The sequence below is a fragment of the Capra hircus genome, chromosome 2 (genome assembly GCF_001704415.2).
Source record: "Capra hircus breed San Clemente chromosome 2, ASM170441v1, whole genome shotgun sequence".
NCBI lineage: Eukaryota > Metazoa > Chordata > Mammalia > Artiodactyla > Bovidae > Capra > Capra hircus.
This window is the reverse complement of record NC_030809.1, coordinates 128,636,098-128,656,328: the sequence shown is the minus strand read 5'-3', so window position 1 is coordinate 128,656,328 and position 20,231 is coordinate 128,636,098. Positions and strand designations below refer to the sequence as shown.

At 37.2% G+C, this 20,231-nt stretch overlaps 1 protein-coding gene across 4 annotated transcripts in view; it reads right to left on the bottom strand.

The window, feature by feature from the left end:
- The window catches only part of GULP1 (GULP, engulfment adaptor PTB domain containing 1), a 330,443-nt gene that overhangs the window by 37,980 nt on the left and 272,232 nt on the right, over positions 1-20,231 (bottom strand). For all 4 annotated transcript variants that reach the window (XM_018065482.1, XM_018065486.1, XM_018065478.1 and 1 more), the window contains one exon: positions 15,581-15,718. In XM_018065482.1, the coding sequence (XP_017920971.1) occupies positions 15,581-15,718 (138 nt within the window). The remainder of the gene's footprint in view (positions 1-15,580; positions 15,719-20,231) is intronic.

The window sequence follows — 20,231 nt, the reverse complement described above, 5'->3', positions numbered from 1 at the left end:
TTGTCAATTTTAAATAAGTGAGATGAGACCAGAAATCTGAATTTTCATATGGAAAATTTTAAGTGGTAGTAAACAATATTTTTTTAAAACACAGTGCTGACTGAAAAACTGTATCTGTCATCTGAATTTGGCCTCATAAAACAATTACCTCTGATCTATTTACTAGGAACTGCCCCAGACAGTCTAAGTCTACCAGCTCATTTTTTCTCCAATGATATTTCAGCTGATATCACAGTGTCGTAGTGAGAAAAGTGTAAACACTAAATAAAGATTTATTTAATTAACATTATAAAGAAATTTGGTAAAGGCATTAATTGATTTAAAGCATCACAAATATTTCATATTTAATGGTAAGAACTCCAGATGACATAACTGGTAGCAATATTACATCTTGTAAATACCCTGCTTTTACTAATCTACTACAAATCTTAAAATTTTGCTATTTTCTATATGCAATCTAAATTAAAAATGTTTTATAAATAAAGCTTACTTAATTAAGACATTATTATTTTTGTAGTTCACTATTCATTTACAAAGGCTGTTAAACATAAAAAAATGTTAGAGTCTAACCTGATGAATTAAAAAATGCAAAATATATGCCTACACTTATATAAGAGGACTGTCTTACAAAAAAGATGAAAAATAAGCTATGTTAAGGAATACTATATAATACTGAATAAACTGAAATGAGCTTAATGTATCTTCTTAATAAGACAATGTGTTTTCCTAAAATAATCAAGGTGTATAAGACAGAGAATTATTTAAATAACACGGTTGATTCATCACTAATAATATCTGACTTCATTATTGGTTGTTTACAATCATAATTTTTAAAAACCATATTCACTTTTTATGGTATGAAATATATTTTTAATTAAGACGGCATTTTTGTTGTTGGTCAGTTGCTCAGTAGTGTCCGACTTTGCAACCCCATGGACCACAGCACATCAAATTTACCTGTTGTTCACCATCTCCCAGAGTTGCACAAACTCATGCCCACTGAGTCACTGATGCCATCCAACCATCTCACCCTCTGTCATCGCCTTCTCCTCCTGCCCTCAATCTTTCCCAGCATCAGGGTGTTTTCAAATGAGTCAGCTCTTCGCATCAGGTGGCCAAAGCACTGGAGCTTCAGCTTCAGCATCAGTCCTTCCAATGAATACTCAGGACTGATTTCCTTTAGGATAGACTGTTGGATCTCCTTGCAGTCCAAGGGACTCTCAGGAGTCTTCTGCAACACCACAGTTCAAAAGCATCAATTCTTTGGCGCTCAGCCTTCTTTCCATTCCAACTCGGAACTACTGGAAAAAACAAGCTTTGACTAGACAGACCTTTGTCAGCAAAGTAATGTCTCTGCTTTTTAATATGCTGTCTAGGTTTATCATAGTTTTTCTTCTAAGGAGCAAATGACTTTTAATTTCATGCCTGTAGTCACTATCTGCAGTGATTTTGGAGCCCAAGAAAATAAAGTCTGTTACAGTCTCCACTGTTTCCTCATTTATTTGCCACAAAATGATGGGACCAGATGGCATGATTTTTTATTTTTTAAATGTTGAGTTTTAAGTCAGCTTTCTCACTCTCCTCTTTCACTTTCATCAACAGGCTTTTTAGTTCCTCTTCACTTTCTGCCATAAGGGTGGTGTCATCTGCATATCTGAGGTTATGGATATTTTTCTTGGCAATCTTGACTCCAGCTTGTGCTTTATCCAGCCCAGCATTTCTCATGATGTACTTTGCATATAAGTTAAATAAGCAGGGTCACAGTATACAGCCTTGATGCACTCCTTGCCCAATTTGGAACCAGTCTGGTGTTCCATGTCAGGTTCTAACTGTTGCTTCTTGGCCTGCGTACAGATTTCTCAGGAGGTAGGTAAGGTGCTCTGGTATTCCCATCTCTTAAGAGTTTTATACAGTTTGTAGTGATTCACACAGCTGAAAGCTTTAGCATAGTCAATATAGCAGAGGTAGACGGTTTTCTGGAATTCTCTTGCTTTTCGATGATCCAGCAGATGTTGGCAATTTGACCTCTGGTTCCTCTGCTTTGTCTAAATCCAGCTTGCACATCTGAAGTTCTTGGTTCACACGCTGTTGAAGCTTACCTTGAAGGATTTTGAGCATAACCTTGCTAGCATGTGATATGTGTAGCTAAATGCCATCTCATTTCACAACTGTTCACATATCACATGTGTTATGTATGTTATGTTAGTTGCTCAGTTGTGCCTAACTGCTTGCAACCCCATGGACTGCAGTCCACCAGGCTCCTCTGTCCATGGGATTTTTCAGGCAAGGATATTAGAGTGGATTGCCATTTCTTTCTCCAGGGGATCTTCCCAACCCAGTGACTGAACTCAGGTCTCCTGCACTGCAGGCAGATTCTTTACCAACTGAGCTACAAGGGAAGCCCCTGCATTTACCCCTCCGGTAAATGTTCACCATATATTATCTCCATGGGTTTTCATGGCTCTGTGAGGTGGGGATTATTATCCCCTCAATATTTATGCAACTGCAATTCTTTGTGTCACTTGTCTAAAGGCTCATAGTTAGTTAGAGGAAAACTTGGATTCAGATTCAGAATATCTGAGTCTACAAGCCTCAGACTTTTGAGGGTAGGGGATGAAGCATAAAGATTTAAATGCACAGACCACAATTGTGCAACCAGATGTATTTTGAACACAATGTACATACTTATAAAACCACCATATCATTAGAAACATAGAAGATCTCTAACTTCCTTGAAAGCTCTTCTGCACCTATGCATGAGTATTCAGTCACTTCAGTCATGTCCAATTCTGTCCAGTGCTATGGACTGTAGCCTACCAGGCTCCTCTTGTCCATGGGATTCTCCAGGCAAGAACAGTGGAGTGGGCTGTCGTGCTCTCTTCCAGGGGATCTTCCCGACCCAGGAATTGAACTTGTGTCTTTTGTGTCTTCTACATTGCAGGTAGACTGAGCTCTAATTTCTATCACCACAGATGAGTTTGTCTGTCTTTGTATCTATAAAAGTGGGCCATCCTATATATTTTTTTATATTCGTCTTCTTTAGTTTCTCAGATCTTATATTTATGATTTATTGCTGATTACTTTCCAACCAGTGAATATATCTCAAATTGTTTTCTCGTTTGTCTATCAAGCGAAGTTTGTGGTGTTTTCGGTTCTGAGTTACAAATAAAGATGTTACAAATATTCCTGTAAAATTTTTTTGTGGACATACGTTTTTATATTTCTGGGTAAGTATCTAGAAGAAAGTGAAAGTGAAGTCACTCATTCATGTCCGACTCTTCACGACCCCATGGACTATAGCCTACCAGGCTCCTCCGTCCATGGGATTTTCCAGACAAGAATACTGGAATGGGTTGCCATTTCCTTCTCCAAATATCCAGAAAGAAATTACTAAATCATAGGATGTGTCTACATTTAACACTATAAGAAACTCCCAAAGTGCTTTCCAAAGTAGTTGTACCATCTTATATTCCCACCAGTAGTAAGAGTGTTGTATTTGCTCCACATTCTCATGAATATCAGATACTGACATCTTTTCAATTTAGTCATCTTATTGAATGAGTAATGCTATAACAATGTGCTTATTTTTATTTATTTTCATTGGAGTTTTGTTGCTTTACAATGTTGTGTTAGTTTCTACTGTTTCAAAGCAAATCAGTTATATGAATACATATATCCCCTCTTTTTTTGATTTTTCTCCCAGTTAACACAATGCATTAAATCTGAATTTCCCTGTTGAACAATTAGCCCAGTTTCATGTAATCATTAGCCTTTGTTATACATTCACAATGAAATCCCTGTAGACCACAGTCTCATGCCCATCTTTTTTAAAGTTTTTTTCTGTCTTTTTATTCTTGATATTTAGTTCTTTATAAATTCTGAACATAAATCCTTTTTCAGATTCATGTAGGTGACTTGCCATTACACTTTATAATACTGTTTATAGATTAATGGAAAACATTTATTGATTAAGGCCCATGTATTATTTTTTGTTCTGTTATGTTTAGTGCTTTTGGGGTCATTTTTAGACATCACTCTCTGTTCAAAGTTCATAGAGAGATTCTCCTATGTTTAATGAAATTTTTGTAGCAGGCTATAAAAGCTTCTAATTTTATACTTATAATTCATTGTAAAGTATTTTTATGTAGCATAAGTATGAATTAGCTGTTAAGCATTATTTGTCCAGTTGTTTCAATATCATTTGTTAAAGACATCCTTTCTCCATTAAATCGTCTTCTCACATTTATAGAAAAATCAATTGACCACATATGTGTAGATACTTCTGTTTTCTACAGTAGAGTTTGTTTACTATTTATCTGTGATTACGTTAATATCAGGAGACCTGGGTTCGATCACTGGGTCAGGAAGATCCCCTGGAGAAGAAAGTGGCAATCCACTCCAGTATTCTTGCCTGGAAAATCCCATGGATGGAGGAGCCTGGTCCATGGGGTCCATACACTCCATGTGGTCGTAAAGAGTTGGACATGACTGAGTGATTTCACCTTCACTTCAGAATTACCTGATTCTGAAATGGTTTATTTGAAATACATTGTGAAATTAGGTAAATGTGTCTTCCAACTTTGGTCTTTTCTTTCAAGAATAATTTTTCTGTCTACACTGTTTTCTATTACCATATTAAAAATAACTTTTCTATTTCTACCAAAATTCCCATTGTGATTTTCACAAGAATTGTACTGAATAGATTTGTTGAAATTGACCACTTAACTAAATTAAGCCTTCAAACCTATTAATATGGTATCTCTCTCCCATTATCTGTCCTTGAGTATCTCCCGAAGTTTGCTCAAATGCATGTCCATTGAATTGATGATGCTATTCAACCATCTTATCCTCTGTCATTCCACTTCTCCTCCTGCCCTCAATCTTTCCCAGCATCAGGGTCTTTTCTAGTGAGTTAGCTCTTTGCATCAGGTGACTAAAATATTGGAGTTTCAGCATCAGTCCTTCCAATGAATATTCAAGGTTGGTTTCCTTTAGGATTGACTGGTTTGATCTCGTGCTGTCCAAGGGACTCTCCAGAGTCTTCTTCAGCACCACAATTTGAAAGCATCAATTTTTCAGTGCTCAGCCTTCTTGATGGTCCAACACTCACATCTGTACATGACTACTGAAAATAATCATAGCTTTGACTACATGGGCCTTTGTCAGCAGAGTGATGGGACTGGATGCCATGATCTTAGCTTTTAGGATTTGGATCAGTTCAGTTCAGATGCTCAGTCGTGTCCAACTTCTTGTGACCCCATGAACTGCAGCATGCCAGGCCTCCCTGTCCATCACCAACTCCTGGAGTCCACTCAAACCCATGTCCATTGAGTCAGTGATGCCATCCAGCCATCTCATCCTCAGTCGTTCCCTTCTCCTCCTGCCCTCAATCTTTGATTTGGATAGATAGAAACAATTAATTCTTGTACATTAACCTGTATCCTGCGGCTAATATTGTTTCATAGTAATAGTAATTTGTAGATTTCATGGGACTTTTTTTTTTTTGGTAAAAAATTATATCTGTGAAAGGGATTGCCGGGAGCCAGTGTAAGGAATCCCGCCCGTGACAAGGTCATGAGGAAGGAAGCTGACATACGCAAGGCGTGCTCAGACTTCAGGGACCCCTCTGGAAATTCCTAAGCATGTACCCCAACAAAAATCTGCCGGCTTTTGTGCTCTGCTTTTCCACTCTTCTGACATTTTCTGGAAAAAGTCAATTCAGGGCTTTAGTCTTCTGCATTTGAAAGAGTGTTTCAATCCAAAAAACCCTCTGATGGCTTTCTAGCCTGCCTGCAGGACTCGTACAGCTGCGCGTGTGATTGTTTGAGGCCTCCTGACCGCAGGAGGCACAGGAAGCTTAAAACATCCTAGGAATGTAGCGGCTTCCGAGGAGTCAAAATCTTTAGAATAGGACTGATTAAAAGTTTCATTTGTTGAGTCAATGCTTGCTGCCAAATTTTCATATCCCTTATTTTTAGATATAGTTGGTATATAGAAAAACAAGTAGTAGACCTGGTATTAGCAACATTAGATCTTTGAGTTAAGTACCTTCTTTGTTATATCCCACTGCACCTTTGTTCTATAGAGATGTAACTTTAATGCTTTAAGGAGATGCAGATTAAAGAAAAACACTTCAGGGGAAACAAAATTAACGTTCATTAAGGAAGAGAGCCAAAAAGTGTTAACAAGCCTCTTGGCCAGAAGATAATGTAAATCACCTGAGACCTTTTGTATACAAAATGACGTATAGAAAGAGTCTGGGCTGCGAACGCTATGTAATTTTGTGTTACCCATTGATCTCCATGTTTTATCAAAAGTATAAAAGGCCTTCTGAACAATAAAGGATGGGACCAGTTTCTCGGACCAGCTTCTCGGACTAGTCTCTCGGCCTGGTTTCTTGGAAATCTGGCTCCCCCCGTGTCTCTGTCTCTCTTCTTCTCTCCTTTTCCCTCTCTCTGCTCTTTACTTTAACTTCAGGCTGAATCTCCACCTGGGGAGCGGAGGCTCGCCAGGTCTACTTACTTGCCCTGGCTGTTAAGACCCGCATGAAAGGGAGCTTAAGGCGAGGCACCCTTAGATATTCAAGCGGGCGCCGGTGGCCCAACGTAGATGGTGCAAATTCCTTGTCTGGAATTTTATTGGCCTTCCGTGTAAACCAAGCTATTCAGCCCTCTTCCTCCACTTAGTCTTCTTACTACACTATAGTTTCTTAATCTAATCTTATATTAATAAATAAACAAGTCTTTCCACGCCAACGCCATCCACCCTTCGAATTCCCTGGATCCACCGGGGCTGGACCCCGGCAAGGGATAGTTTTACTTCTCCTTTTCCCAGTATTTATGCCTGCTGTTTCTTTTCCTAACTATTAACCAGATAAGACATCTAATATCATGCTAAACTAAACAGCCGTAGTTAGAATAAGCACTTAGCCTGTTCCCAGTCTCAAGGGAAAGCACTCAATAATTCACCATTTATTTCATCATCCATTAATATATTCCAGTAATATCATCCATTAATATATTCATTCATATGAATGAATATAATCCATTCATAGGATTTTTAACATCCTTACTGGAATAAGTAATGTCCCTTCTAATCCTAGGCTATTATGAATTTTATCATCAATTGGATTGAATCTTGTGCTTTTTTTGCATCTATGTGATAAATTTTTTTTTTAAATAGAACTTAGTTAAACTATTTGGCTCTTATATTTTACTTGTCAAGAGATTTTTAAAAAAATATTTCATGATATATATATTCAGATTTGTTTTTTCTTCAGTTTCTGTAAATCAAGTTTTTCAAATATTCATCAATTTTATCTTCCATGATAAATTTACTGGCATAACAGTTACATGATATTTCTCTCTATCCTCTCTTTCTATTCTTTTAAATACTGTAGGATCTGCACCTACATTTTTTGCTTCTGAAACTGGCAATTTGTCCTTTCTCTTAACACTGGAGTGGGTTGCCATTTCCTTCTCCAATGCATGAAAGTGAAGAGTGAAAGTGGAGTTACTCAGTTGTGTCCGACTGTTCGCGACACCATGGACTGCAGCCCACCAGGCTACCCTGTCCATGGGATTTTCCAGGCAAGAGTACTGGAGTGGGGTGCCATTGCCTTTTCCGAGATCTGTCTTTTTAGAGGCTTTCTAATTCTATTATCCTTATCAAAGAAACAACTTTTGACTTTATCAGTGTTCTTTACTGTTTTCTGTTTCAATGTCATTAATTCTATTCTTTATTATTATTATTACTTTTTATTTGGTTTAAATTTGTTTATCTAACTTCTGAAGGTCAAGAGATTATTTTTAATCATTTTATCTTTTCTCATAGAAAAAGTTATAAATATCCCTTTAACTGTTTTTTTTTTTTTTTACAAATTTTTACTGATTTTGATGTGTCATATTTTGTTGCTATTCAGATAAAAATAATCTAATATCCCTTGAGACGTTTTTTGGAGCTACTGTTATGCAGAGTGTTTGATTTAAAACACTTTGACGGTTCGTGGCCAGAGAATATACTTTGCAATATTTTCAATTTTGAAATTCATTGTCTTATAGTAAGGTACAAGATATTATGCATCTTTGTAAATATTCTACTTACATTAAAAAAGTATACTCTGTTGTTTGGGATAGTGTTCTATTCATGTCACTTAGATCAAATTGTTGAATAACATTTTTTTTCATTTTTTGTTGCTTTATTGATTTTTTTCTATTTTGTCTGTCAATTGCTAAAAATGGCATTAAGATTGATGACTGCAGATGTCAATTTGTCTTTTCTTGTAATTATTAAATGTTTTGCTTTATTTCTTAAAAAGCAATGTTATTAAATGAAACACATTGGTTTTTTAATCACTGTGGGCTGTCTCTCTTGATGTCTGATAAGATTCTTGCCTTGAAATCACCTTTATGACATGAGTATAGACACACCAACATTCACACACTTAAGGTGTGCACTGCATCTGTTTACTCAATCTTCTGTTTTTTACCTATACTTGGCACTAGTGGTAATGCATCTACCTGCCAATGTAGCTGACTCGAGACATGGGTTTAATCTTTGCATGGGGAAGATCCCCTGGAGGGGGAAATGGCGACCCACTCCAGCATTCTTGCCTGGGAAATCCCATGGACGGAGGATACTGACGGGCTACAGTCCACGGGGTCGCAAAAGCCAGTCACTGAGGGACTGGGCACACACACATCATCTTATATTTAAAATGTGTGTCTTCTAGAGATCAAACAGTTGTATGCATTAAAAACCCTGCCTGACAGTCTCAGCCTTTGATCGGTGTATTTAGTCTGTATATTTACATCGCTCTTTATTTCCTACTCGGTCCATTTGCTTTTCCATTTCTATTCTTTGCCTGCTGTTTCATAAAAAAGAATAGTTCTCCATTTTATTTTCTCTCTAGGTTTTTAACTATACACGTTTGAATTACTTTTCAGTGGATTGCTCTAGTGATAACAATACACATCTTTAAGTCAGCAGTCTATTTGGAGTTAATATGCATTACCTCACATAAATAACAACAACCTTCAGTTCAGTTCAGTTCAGTCGCTCAGTCGTGTCCAACTCTTTGAGACCCCATGAATCGCAGCACGCCAGGCCTCCCTGTCCATCACCATCTCCCAGAGTTCACTTAGACTCACGTCCATCGAGTCAGTGATGCCATCCAGTCATCTCATCCACTGTCGTCCCCTTCTCCTCCTGCCCCCAATCCCTCCCAGCATCAGAGTCTTTTCCAATGAGTCAACTCTTCGCATGAGGTGGCCAAAGTACTGGAGTTTCAGCTTTAGCATCATTCCTTCCAAAGAAATCCCAGGGCTGATCTCCTTCAGAATGGACTGGTTGGATCTCCTTGCAGTCCAAGGGACTCTCAAGAGTCTTCTCCAACACCACAGTTCAAAAGCATCAATTCTTCGGCGCTCAGCCTTCTTCACAGTCCAACTCTCACATCCATACATGATCACAGGAAAAACCATAGCCTTGACTAGACGGACCTTAGTCAGCAAAATAATGTCTCTGCTTTTGAATATGCTATCTAGGTTGGTCACAACTTTTCTTCCAAGGAGTAAGCGTCTTTTAATTTCATGGCTGCAGTCACCATCTGTAGCAATTTTGGAGCCCCCCAAAATAAAGTCTGACACTGTTTCCACTGTTTCCCCATCTATTTCCCATGAAGTAATGGGACCAGATGCCATGATCTTCGTTTTCTGAATGTCGAGCTTTAGGCCAACTTTTTCACTCTCCTCTTTCACTTTCATCAAGAGGCTTTTCAGTTCCTCTTCACTTTCTGCCATAATGGTGGTGTCATCTGCATATCTGAGGTTATTAATATTTCTCCCAGCAATCTTGATTCCAGCTTGTGTTTCTTCCAGTCCAGCGTTTCTCATGATGTACTCTGCATATAAGTTAAATAAGCAGGGTGACAATATACAGGCTTGACGTACTCCTTTTCCTATTTGGAACCAGTTCCATGTCCAGTTCTAACTGTTGCTTCCTGACCTGCATACAGATTTCTCAAGAGGCAGGTGAGGTGTTCTGGTATTCCCATCTCTTGTAGAATTTTCCCCAGTTTGTTGTGATCCACACAGTCAAAGGCTTTGACATAGTCAATAAAGCAGAAATAGATGATTTTCTGCAACTCTCTTGCTTTTTCCATGATCCAGCAGATGCTGGCAATTTGATCTCTGGTTCCTCTGCCTTTTCTAAAACCAGCTTGAACATCAGGGAGTTCACGGTTCACGTATTGCTGAAGCCTGGCTTGGAGAATTTTGAGCATTGCTTTACTAGCATGTGAGATGAGTGAAATTGTGTGGTAGTTTGAGCATTCTTTGGCATTGCCTTTCTTTGGGAAAGGAATGAAAACTGACCTTTTCCAGTCCTGTGACCACAGCTGAGTTTTCCAAATTTGCTGGCATATTGAGTGCAGCACTTTCACAGCATCATCTTTCAGGATTTGAAATAGCTCCACTGGAATTCCATCACCTCCACTAGGTTTATTCATAGTGATGCCTTCTAAGGCCCACTTGACTTCACATTCCAGGATGTCTGGCTCTAGATGAGTGATCACACCATTGTGATTATCCAGGTCATGAAGATCATTTTACCACTAATAATGTTAAATATTAATGATATTAACTTTACAAGAAACACAATGTTCTGTATTAGAATTTATTTGTTGCCATAAACATGTAATATAAACTATGAAAATTCATCTAAAATCATATCCACAAATTTATGACAGTAATGACATACTCTTAATGGTTTTACATTGTCTATTTAGAACAAAAACATTTTGGTTATATATGTACGAATCAGATAGCAAAAACAAACACCCAAATCCTACATGTAAAAGAAGTTTCCTTCTATTCTTATTTTTTGAGATTTTTAACCATGAATGGGTGTTGATTATTTTCAAATATTTTTTAAAACGTTGGCTGATAGGATCATAGACTTTAGTTCATTAACCTGTTAATATGACTGATTATATTATTGGATTTTTTATGCTGAATAAGACTTACATCCCAGGAACAAGTTCTACTTGGTCTTGGTGTATAATATATTGCTGAATTATATTTAATATTCTGTTAGAAATATTTGCATCCATATTCCTGAGGGTTATTGGTCTGTAGTTTCCTTTTTTGCACTATCTTTACCTGCTTTGGTATCTGAAAAATAAAACTGTCATAAAAATGAATTTTAGGAGCTCTCTCACTTCTGTTATTTGGAATAGCTTGTGCAGAGCAATGTTAACTCCTCTTAAGCATTTATGGATTCTTTCAGTAAAACTATCTAGGAGTAGGCAGATTTCTACTTTAGTAAGTTTGAAATTATAAACTCAATTTCCTTTATAGTTACAACGCTATTCAAATTATCCAATATTAGGTAGTCAGTCATTTTTGTTTTTGAGAAATTAATTCTTCTATGTTGTCAAATTTATGTGTACACAGTTGATTATAGCATCCTCTTAATATTTTTTGATATCTGGAGGTTCTTCAGTGAAATCCCTGTTTAATGTCTGATATTGGTAATTTGTTTCTTTTTGCTTTACTAATCTTAACTGAAATTTTGTTACTCTTATGATCTTTTAAAGAAACAGCTCTTTGTGTCATTGATTTTCTCAATTGGTTTTGTTTTTCATTTCATTAATTTCTTCTCTTCTCTTTCTTATTTTCATCCTTCTGCTTACTTTAATTTGATAATCTGTTTTCTAAGCACTTGAGCTGGCAGCTTAGATTAGTGATTTGAAATGTTCTGCTTTTAAATATATTAACTTGCTTTAAATTTATCTCCCAGAACTGCTTTAGCTATATCACATAAATACTGATATGTTCTATTTCATTTCTATATAGCTCACACATTTAAGATTCTTTCTTTGAAGATTCCTCTTTGACCTACAGAGTGTTTACAAACTCGATGCCCTTTCTGACATATGGATAAACAAAACTTCCAAGTTTTTGAAGCCTTTCATATAATCTTTCTGTTCTTCATTTTTAGGTTGATTTCTTTGTTGTTGAAAAGAACTTGCTTAATAATTTCTACTCTTTTACACTTCTGAGATTTGTCTTACAGCCCCAGATAGAGTCTATTTTGGTACTTGTTTCTTTGGCACTTGAAAACAATGTGCAACCTGCTTTTGTCGAATGAAATTACCCTTGGTTTATTCCATTAGTTGATGATGCCATTGAGTGATATATTCTTAATGATTTCCTGCCTAGTTGTTCCATTCATTTTAAGAAAAGTGGTGGTGAAATACTCAATATAACTGTGTCTTTGCCTATTGACCCTATATTTCTTTTCATTTCTATCGGTTTTTATTTCTTTAATTTTGCAGCTCTGTGATTTGGCAATGCAAATTTAGGATTGCTGTTTTCTTGGTAGTATGAGCTTTTTATTATTAAATATTGCCTCCTTTGTATAATTTTCTTTACTTTGGAGTGTATTTCTTCTGATATTAACACATTCACTTGGGCCAATGTATTTTTAAATGTATCCCATTTTATAGGTTTTTTAGTGGTTGCTCTGGGATTCATATTATATTTATACAACTTATCTCAGTCTACTAGTGCTGTCATTTTTCCAGTTTGAAAGGTGTAGAAACCTTACCTCCATTTATATGCCTTTAACTTTCTCTGTTCATAATATACTTGCCTTCAGTTCAGTTCAGTTCAGTTCAGTCAGTCATGTCTGACACTTTGCAATCCCATGGCCTCCCTGTTCATCACCAACTCCTAGAGTTTACTCAAACCCCATGACCATTGAGTCAGTGATACCATCCAACCATCTCATCCTCTGCCGTCCCCTTCTCCTCTGGCCTTTAATCTTTCCAGCATCAGGGTCTTTTTGCATAAGTCAGTTCTTCACATCAGGTGGCCAAAGTATTGGAGTTTCAGCTTCAGCATCAGTCCTACCAATGAATATTCAGGACTGATTTCCTTTAGGATGGACTGGTTGTATCTCCTTGCAGTCCAAGGGACTCTCAAGAGTCTTCTTTAACATCACAGTTCAAAGCATCCATACTTTGGTGCTCAGCTTTCTTTATAGTTTAACTCTCACATCCATACATGACTACTGGAAAAACCAAAGCTTTGACTAGACAGATCTTTGTTGGCAAAGTAATGTCTCTGCTTTTTAATATGCTGTTTGTTTTCTTCCAAAGAGCAAGTGTCTTTTAATTTCATGGCTGCAGTCACCATCTACAGTGATTTTGGAGCCCCCTCAAAATAGCTTGTCACTGTTTCCATTATTTCCCCTCTATTTGCCATGAAGTGATGGGACCAGATCCCATGATCTTAGTTTTCTGAATATTGAGTTTTAAGCCAACTTTTCCACTCTCCTCTTTCACTTTCATCAAGAGGCTCTTTAGTTCTTCTTCGCTCTCTGCCATAAGTGTGGTGTCATCTGTATATCTGAGGTTATTGATATTTCTCCTGGCAATCTTGATTCCAGCTTGTGCTTTGTCCAGTCCAGCATTTCTCGTGATGTACTCTGCATATAAATTAAATAAGCAGGGTAACAATATACAGCCTTGACGTACTACTTTCCCGATTTGGAACCAGTCTGTTTTTCCATGTCTAGTTCTAACTGTTGCTTCTTGACCTGCATACAGATTTCTCAAGAGGCAGGTGAGGTGGTCTGATATTCCCATCTCTTGTAGAATTTTCCCCAGTTTGTTGTGATCCACACAGTCAAAGGCTTTGGCATAGTCAATAAAGCAGAAACAGATATTTTTTCTGGAAATACCTCACTTTTTCAAAGACTCAACAGATACTTGCCCTACATATTTTCTCTATATTCATTTAGAATCCTATCAGAAAGCAGTTTTTGCTTCTGCTGTCAATCATAATGTAGAAATCATGCACACTAATGGTTGGGAGCCACTGGTGTAGGCTTCAAGAAAATATTTTCAACCTTCAAGAATAAAGAAAGCTAATATGCCTTATCAAGAGAGGAATAATGGGTCAAGGAAGTGAAATTTTGGAAATCGATTACAAAAAATTATGATCAGATAGAAATATAGTTTGTACTTTGAAAACAATGGGGAATTCTGGCAAGTGTTTGTTTTAATAATCATGTAACAAGTTTGGACATCAAAGAAAGGTAAAATGTGACATAAAATTATAAAAAGACTAGTATTTATAAAGAACTTGGGTTATGAATATTTCAAAAAATCCTAAGGAAATTTATTTCTATATGTAAGGCAAGAAAGAAGGACAATTTAATTTACTGTTTGTCATAAGTGGTAAAAGGTTATAATATCTTACATGTAGAAGATATTCAACAAGTATCAACTTTAATCTTCTCAATCACAGAGAAAACACCTGCAAGTAATCATGGTTAAGTAGTACCTGAAAATTAAATATATGGCATTTATTCAATAGGATACATTTCAAATAGAACTTTTTAATTTCATACAAAATGCCATATAGTTCACATAACATTGTCTTAAACAAATAAGTATAGTATTCTGACAAGATATTTCATAATATTCATCAAATTTTCAAAACATGTGATGCCAAATAGGTTAGCACAGTAGTTTGCTTATTTAAGGAACTATAGTTTAAAAGATAGAGATACTAACTTGCTCTATCTTTTGTCAATTTATCCACATAGCCTTTTTAAAGGAAAAAATTCATTGAGTATCTATTTTTCACCTGATGCAGGAGTTACATGGACGATAAAAAAGTATTTGTTTTTAAGAAGACCACATACTGAAATCAAAGAAATATATTATAGTGATAACAATATTATTCCCTTCTATTTTGACAGTATGATAAAATGAACAATAAATAAACTAAATTTCTTCCTGTCTAAGGCAATCCTGTTGTTGAGATTAAATGTTCTTTCTCATTTAAAGTTATCAATGGCTACAATGTGTGCTTGGAATTCACATATTACACTTTATAACAGGATTAGTATTAGCTTATGCATATAGTTAAGATATGGGTTTTCCTTAAGAATTCCAGATGATTAAAGAATTGTCAGAGAGCTTAATTTTGGAATATCCTAATTGCTCTTACTTGCTAAGAACTTTAGATTATATTCCCCAGCTCAATCACTCACATACGCACACATACACACAATTCTATCACATTTCATTATATAAAGTTTTCTGAATAATGAAAATCAAGAACCAGAGTTTTAAAGTATCAGAGATATTTTTTTTGAGGAGCCATACAAATTTCATTTCCTACTGTTTAAAATATTTATTTTCATCAGATCCATGACATTCCTGAAAAAATACTTTGCTTTATCATTACTCCTTTGCATTATATGCATATAACTAAATTGTATTTGAGTTTAAAATTTCAAGTCAAGTGATCATAAGACAGGTAAACATATGACATAAGGATGACATTCTAAGGAAAGAAAATTGCATGCAAGCTTGTGCCCATTAACGTGAAATTTAGTTAGGGATGAAATCCTGAAGCATATTCTCAGGACAGGAAGAATCTATTAGTGAAGTTAAGTATTTGCAGACCTTATTCATTTCTAAATACTTTACTAATGCCGGAAACAAGAGAATTCCTGGCTTGCAAAGTAGAGCAAACCACCCTAAAACATCTGGCATACTTACACACTTTTCGCTGTCAAATACATAGCACAAATGTTTATTTGACTCGGAATCTTTGCATATGAAAGTGAATATCCTCTTGTCAGTTTTATCATCTGCACAAAATGATATTCTGTGAAGCTGGCAATTGTGTTGAACTTCCTGTGAACACAGATGAAAATAAACATAGTTGAAGAGATTTCTTTTTCTGGAATACCAGCTGTGCAAATAACATACAACTAATGAAACATCATCTGTTTTACGCTGGTTTTATAACTACATACACCTCAACTTAAATAAAAACGTAATGAGATAAACCTCCTGACTCAGGATTTAGCTAAATCGTTTCAATGGCACTTAGAAAACCACAACGGAAAAGAGGATCAGAGGTTCATGGGTTTCCTGAGCTACAAGGAATCTTTAGATATCGTTACTTTCAACTGTGCAATTTTACTCAGGAGGATACTGAGGTCCAGACAGATTAATACATTTCCAAAAGGTTACAGAATTGGCAGAACCCTTTGAACCAGAATTTTTTCATTTTATTTTATTGCTACTAATATTACAGCTTAAAACATAAGTTCATCTGTATATAATTTCATATGAAACATATTATACAGTACACGTCTTCATGGTAAACTCAAATACTCTTGAACCCCTTCTGTCTAAGGGAAATCACCCTTGCAACTTCTGCAATGTTTTCCATTGGAGCAATGAATGAAGATTTACACATTCAGCTTCCAAACTGCTGAGTCAACCTTGTTAATCAGTAGTAAGATAAATACTACATATATATGTATATGCAGTATATATATACTATGTGTGTGTGTATACATGTATGGTGGTTTATTTGCTAAGTCATGTCCAACTCTTGCGACCCAATGGACTGTAGCCTGGCAGGCTCCTCTGTCCATGGGATTCTCCAGGCAAGGATACTGGAGTGGATTGCCATTTCCTTCTCCAGGGTATCTTCTCCATCCAGTAATGAAACCTAGGTCTCCTGCATTGCAGACAGATTCATTACCGATTGAGTTACGGAGGACTGTAACTATAGCATCTATCACGGGATCCTTCCAAGTTCAGAGATTGACATGTCTGCTTGCTGAGATTTGATCTATAACTCTGATTCACATTACTGATCATCAGCTGAAAATGAATACACAAAAATGAGCTATAAAAGTGAATGTCTACAACACTGCATTCTTTCCTTGCATACAAAACCAAAGGTAAGTCATCAGAGAGTTGTTTGCAAGCATGAAAATTAAAATGAGGCTGTACACTGTATGACTGTAATGTTTAGTCACTGCTAGATAGCCTGATTCAGCCGTTTCAACCGCAAGGAGGTACAAATGCTCAACTTACTAAGGTTTCTGTCGAAGGCATCTTTCCTGAGACTATTCTTCTCCTATACTTTGCCTGACTGGCCAGTCTCTTCCTCACTGACATATATATATATATATTTTTAACAGTATTAATATAGACCACTCTTTGAACAGCAAGACATTGTCAGGGGTTGTTACACACATGGATTGAAGATATCAGTGGCAAATGATAGATTAGTATACTCTGAAGATCTATGAAAATATTTTCATAATCTGTTTACAGGCTAGATTTCCTAGGGCTTTCAAATTGAATTAACTGGTCAGTAAGTTTGCTTAGTTGCTCAGTCGTGTCTGACTCTTTGCGACCTCATGGATTACAACCTGCCAGGCTCCTCTGTCCATGGGGATTCTCCAGACAAAAATACTGGAGTCGGTTGCCATGCCTTGAACCTAGGTCTCTTGCATTATAGGCAGATTCTTTATCATTTGTGCCACCAGGGAAGCCTGGTCAGTAAACCTGCTACCATATTAAAATAAAGCATTGGTAATATATATTTGTAAAATGATTGGGGTTGAATGTTGATCAGTTTTTTGAAACTGACTTTCATGATCTTATCAAAATTACTAAACAGTAATTCTGAGGCATTATGAATAAAGGGCTATGTTTATTTTCTAGGGGTTCCATAACAAAATACCACAGATTGAATGGCTTCAACAATAGAAATCTATTTTCTCACAGTTCTGGAGGCTGTGAGATCAAGATCAAGTCCAAGATCAAGGAACTGGCAGGTTTGGTTTCTGCTGAAGCCTCGCCTCTTGGCTTACAGATGGCTGTCTTCTCGCTATGTTCTCACATAGCTTTCCTCTGTGTTCACACATACCTGAGGTCTCCTTCTCTAAGTGTAAGGACACCAGTCTTATTGAATTAAGGTCTAATTTTGACCTCATTTAACTCTAATTATCTTAAAGGTTCTATCTCCAAATATGGCGATATTGTGATTAGGCTTCAACATAGGAATTTTAGGTGAAAATTACATTCATAACTACATATTAATGTGAATGTGGAATCAGCTCAGTTCAGATGCTCAGTTGTGTCCAACTCTTTGTGACCCCATGGACTGCAGCACACCAGGCTTCCCGGTCCATCACCCATCCCGGAGCTTACTCTAACTCATGTCCATCGAGTTGGTGATGCCATCCATCCTCTGTCATCCCCTCCTCCTCCCACCTTCAATCTTTCCCAGCAGCAGAGTTTTTTCCAATGAGTCAGTTCTTTGCATCAGGTGGCCAAACTATTGGAGTTTCAGCTTCAGCATCAGTCCTTTCAATGAATATTCTGGACTGATATCCTTTAGAATGGACTGGTTGGATCTCCTTGCTGTTCAAGGGACTCTCAAGAGTCTTCTCCAACATCACAGTTCAAAAACATCAATTCTTGGTGCTCAGCCTTCTTTAGAGCCCAGCTCTCACATCCATACATGTCTGCTGGAAATAACAATAGTTTGACTAGATGGACTTTTGATGGCAAAGTAATGTCCCTGCTTTTTAAAATGCTGTTCAGGTTGGTCATAGCTTTTCTTTCAAGGAGCAAGCATCTTTTAATTTCATGGCTACAGTCACCATCTGCAGTGATTTTGGAGCCCCCCAAAATAAAGTCTGACACTGTTTCTACTGTTTCCCCATCTATTTGCCATGAAGTGATGGGACCAGATGCCATGATCTTAGTTTTCTGAATGTTGAACTTTAAGCCAACTTTTTCACTCTCCTCTTTCACTTTCATCAAGAGGCTCTTTAGTTCTTCTTCACTTTCTGCCATAAGGGTGGTGTCATATGCATATCTGAGGTTATTGATATTTCTCCCAGCAATCTTGATTCCAGCTTGTGCTTCATCCAGCCCAGCATTTCTCATGATATTCTCTGCATGTAAGTTAAATAAGCAGGGTGAAAATATACAGCCTTTATGTACTCCCTTCCCAATTTGGAACCAGTCTGATGTTCCTTGTCCAGTTCTAACTGTTGCTTCTTGATCTGTATGCAGATTTCTAAGCAGGCAGGTCAGGCAGTCTGCTATTCCCATCCCTTTAAGAACATTCCATAGTTTGTTGTTATCTACACAGTCAAAGGCTTTGGCATAGTCAATAAAGCAGAAGTAGATGTTTTTCTGGAACTCTTCTTGCTTTTTTGATGATCCAAAGGATGTTGGCAGTTTGATCCAACAGATGTTGACAGTTTGATCTCTGGTTCCTCTGCCTTTTCTATATCCAGCTTGGACATCTGGAATTTCACAGTTCACATACTGTTGAGGCTTGGCTTGGGGAATTTTGAGCATTACTTTGCTAGCGAGTGAGATGAGTGCAATTGTGCAGTAGTCTGAACACTCTTTGGGATTGCCTTTCTTTGGGATTGGAATGAAAACTGACCTTTTCCAGTCCTGTGGCCATTGCTGAGTTTTCCAAATTTGCTGGCAACACTTTCACAGCATCATCTTTCAGGGTTTGAGATAGCTCAACTGAAAATCCATCACTTCCACTAGCTTTGTTCGTAGTGATGCTTCCCAAGGCCCACTTGACTTCACACTCCAGGACATCTGGCTCTAGGTGAGTAATCACACCATTGTGATTATCTGGGTCATGAAGATCTTTTATGTATAGTTCTTCTGTGTATTCTTGCCACCTCTTCTTAATATCTTCTGCTTCTGTTAGGTCCATACCATTTCTGTCCTTTATTGAGCCCATCTTTTCATGAAATGTTCCCTTGCTATCTCTCATTCTCTTGAAAAGAGTCTTTCCCATTCTATTGCTTTCTTCTATTTACACTGATTACCAAGGAAGGCTTTCTTATCTCTCCTTGCTATTCTTTGGGACTCTGCATTCAAATGGGTACATCTTTCCTTTTCTCCTTTGCCTTGAGCTTCTCTTCCTTTATCAGCTATTTTCAAGGCCTTCTAAGACTTGGGAGTCCCTTGGATTGCAAGGAGATCCATCTAGTCCATTCTAAAGGAAAGCAGTCCTGAATATTCATTGGAAGGATTGATGTTGAAGCAGAAACTCCAATACTTTGGCCACCTGATGTGAAGAGCTGACTCATTTGAAAAGAACCTGATGCTGGGGAAGATTGAAGGAGGGAGGAGAAGGGGACAACAGAGGATGAGGTGGTTGGATGGCACCATTGTCTCTATGCACATGAGTTTGAGTAAACTCCAGGAGTTGTGATGGACAGGGAGGCCTGGCATGCTGTAGTCCATGGGGTCACAAAGAGTCGGACATGACTGAGTGACTGTACTGAACTGAACATATCACTGCCTCCTGTTAAGTGGTATGAACCTCTCTGTCCATAGTTCTTCAGGCACTTTG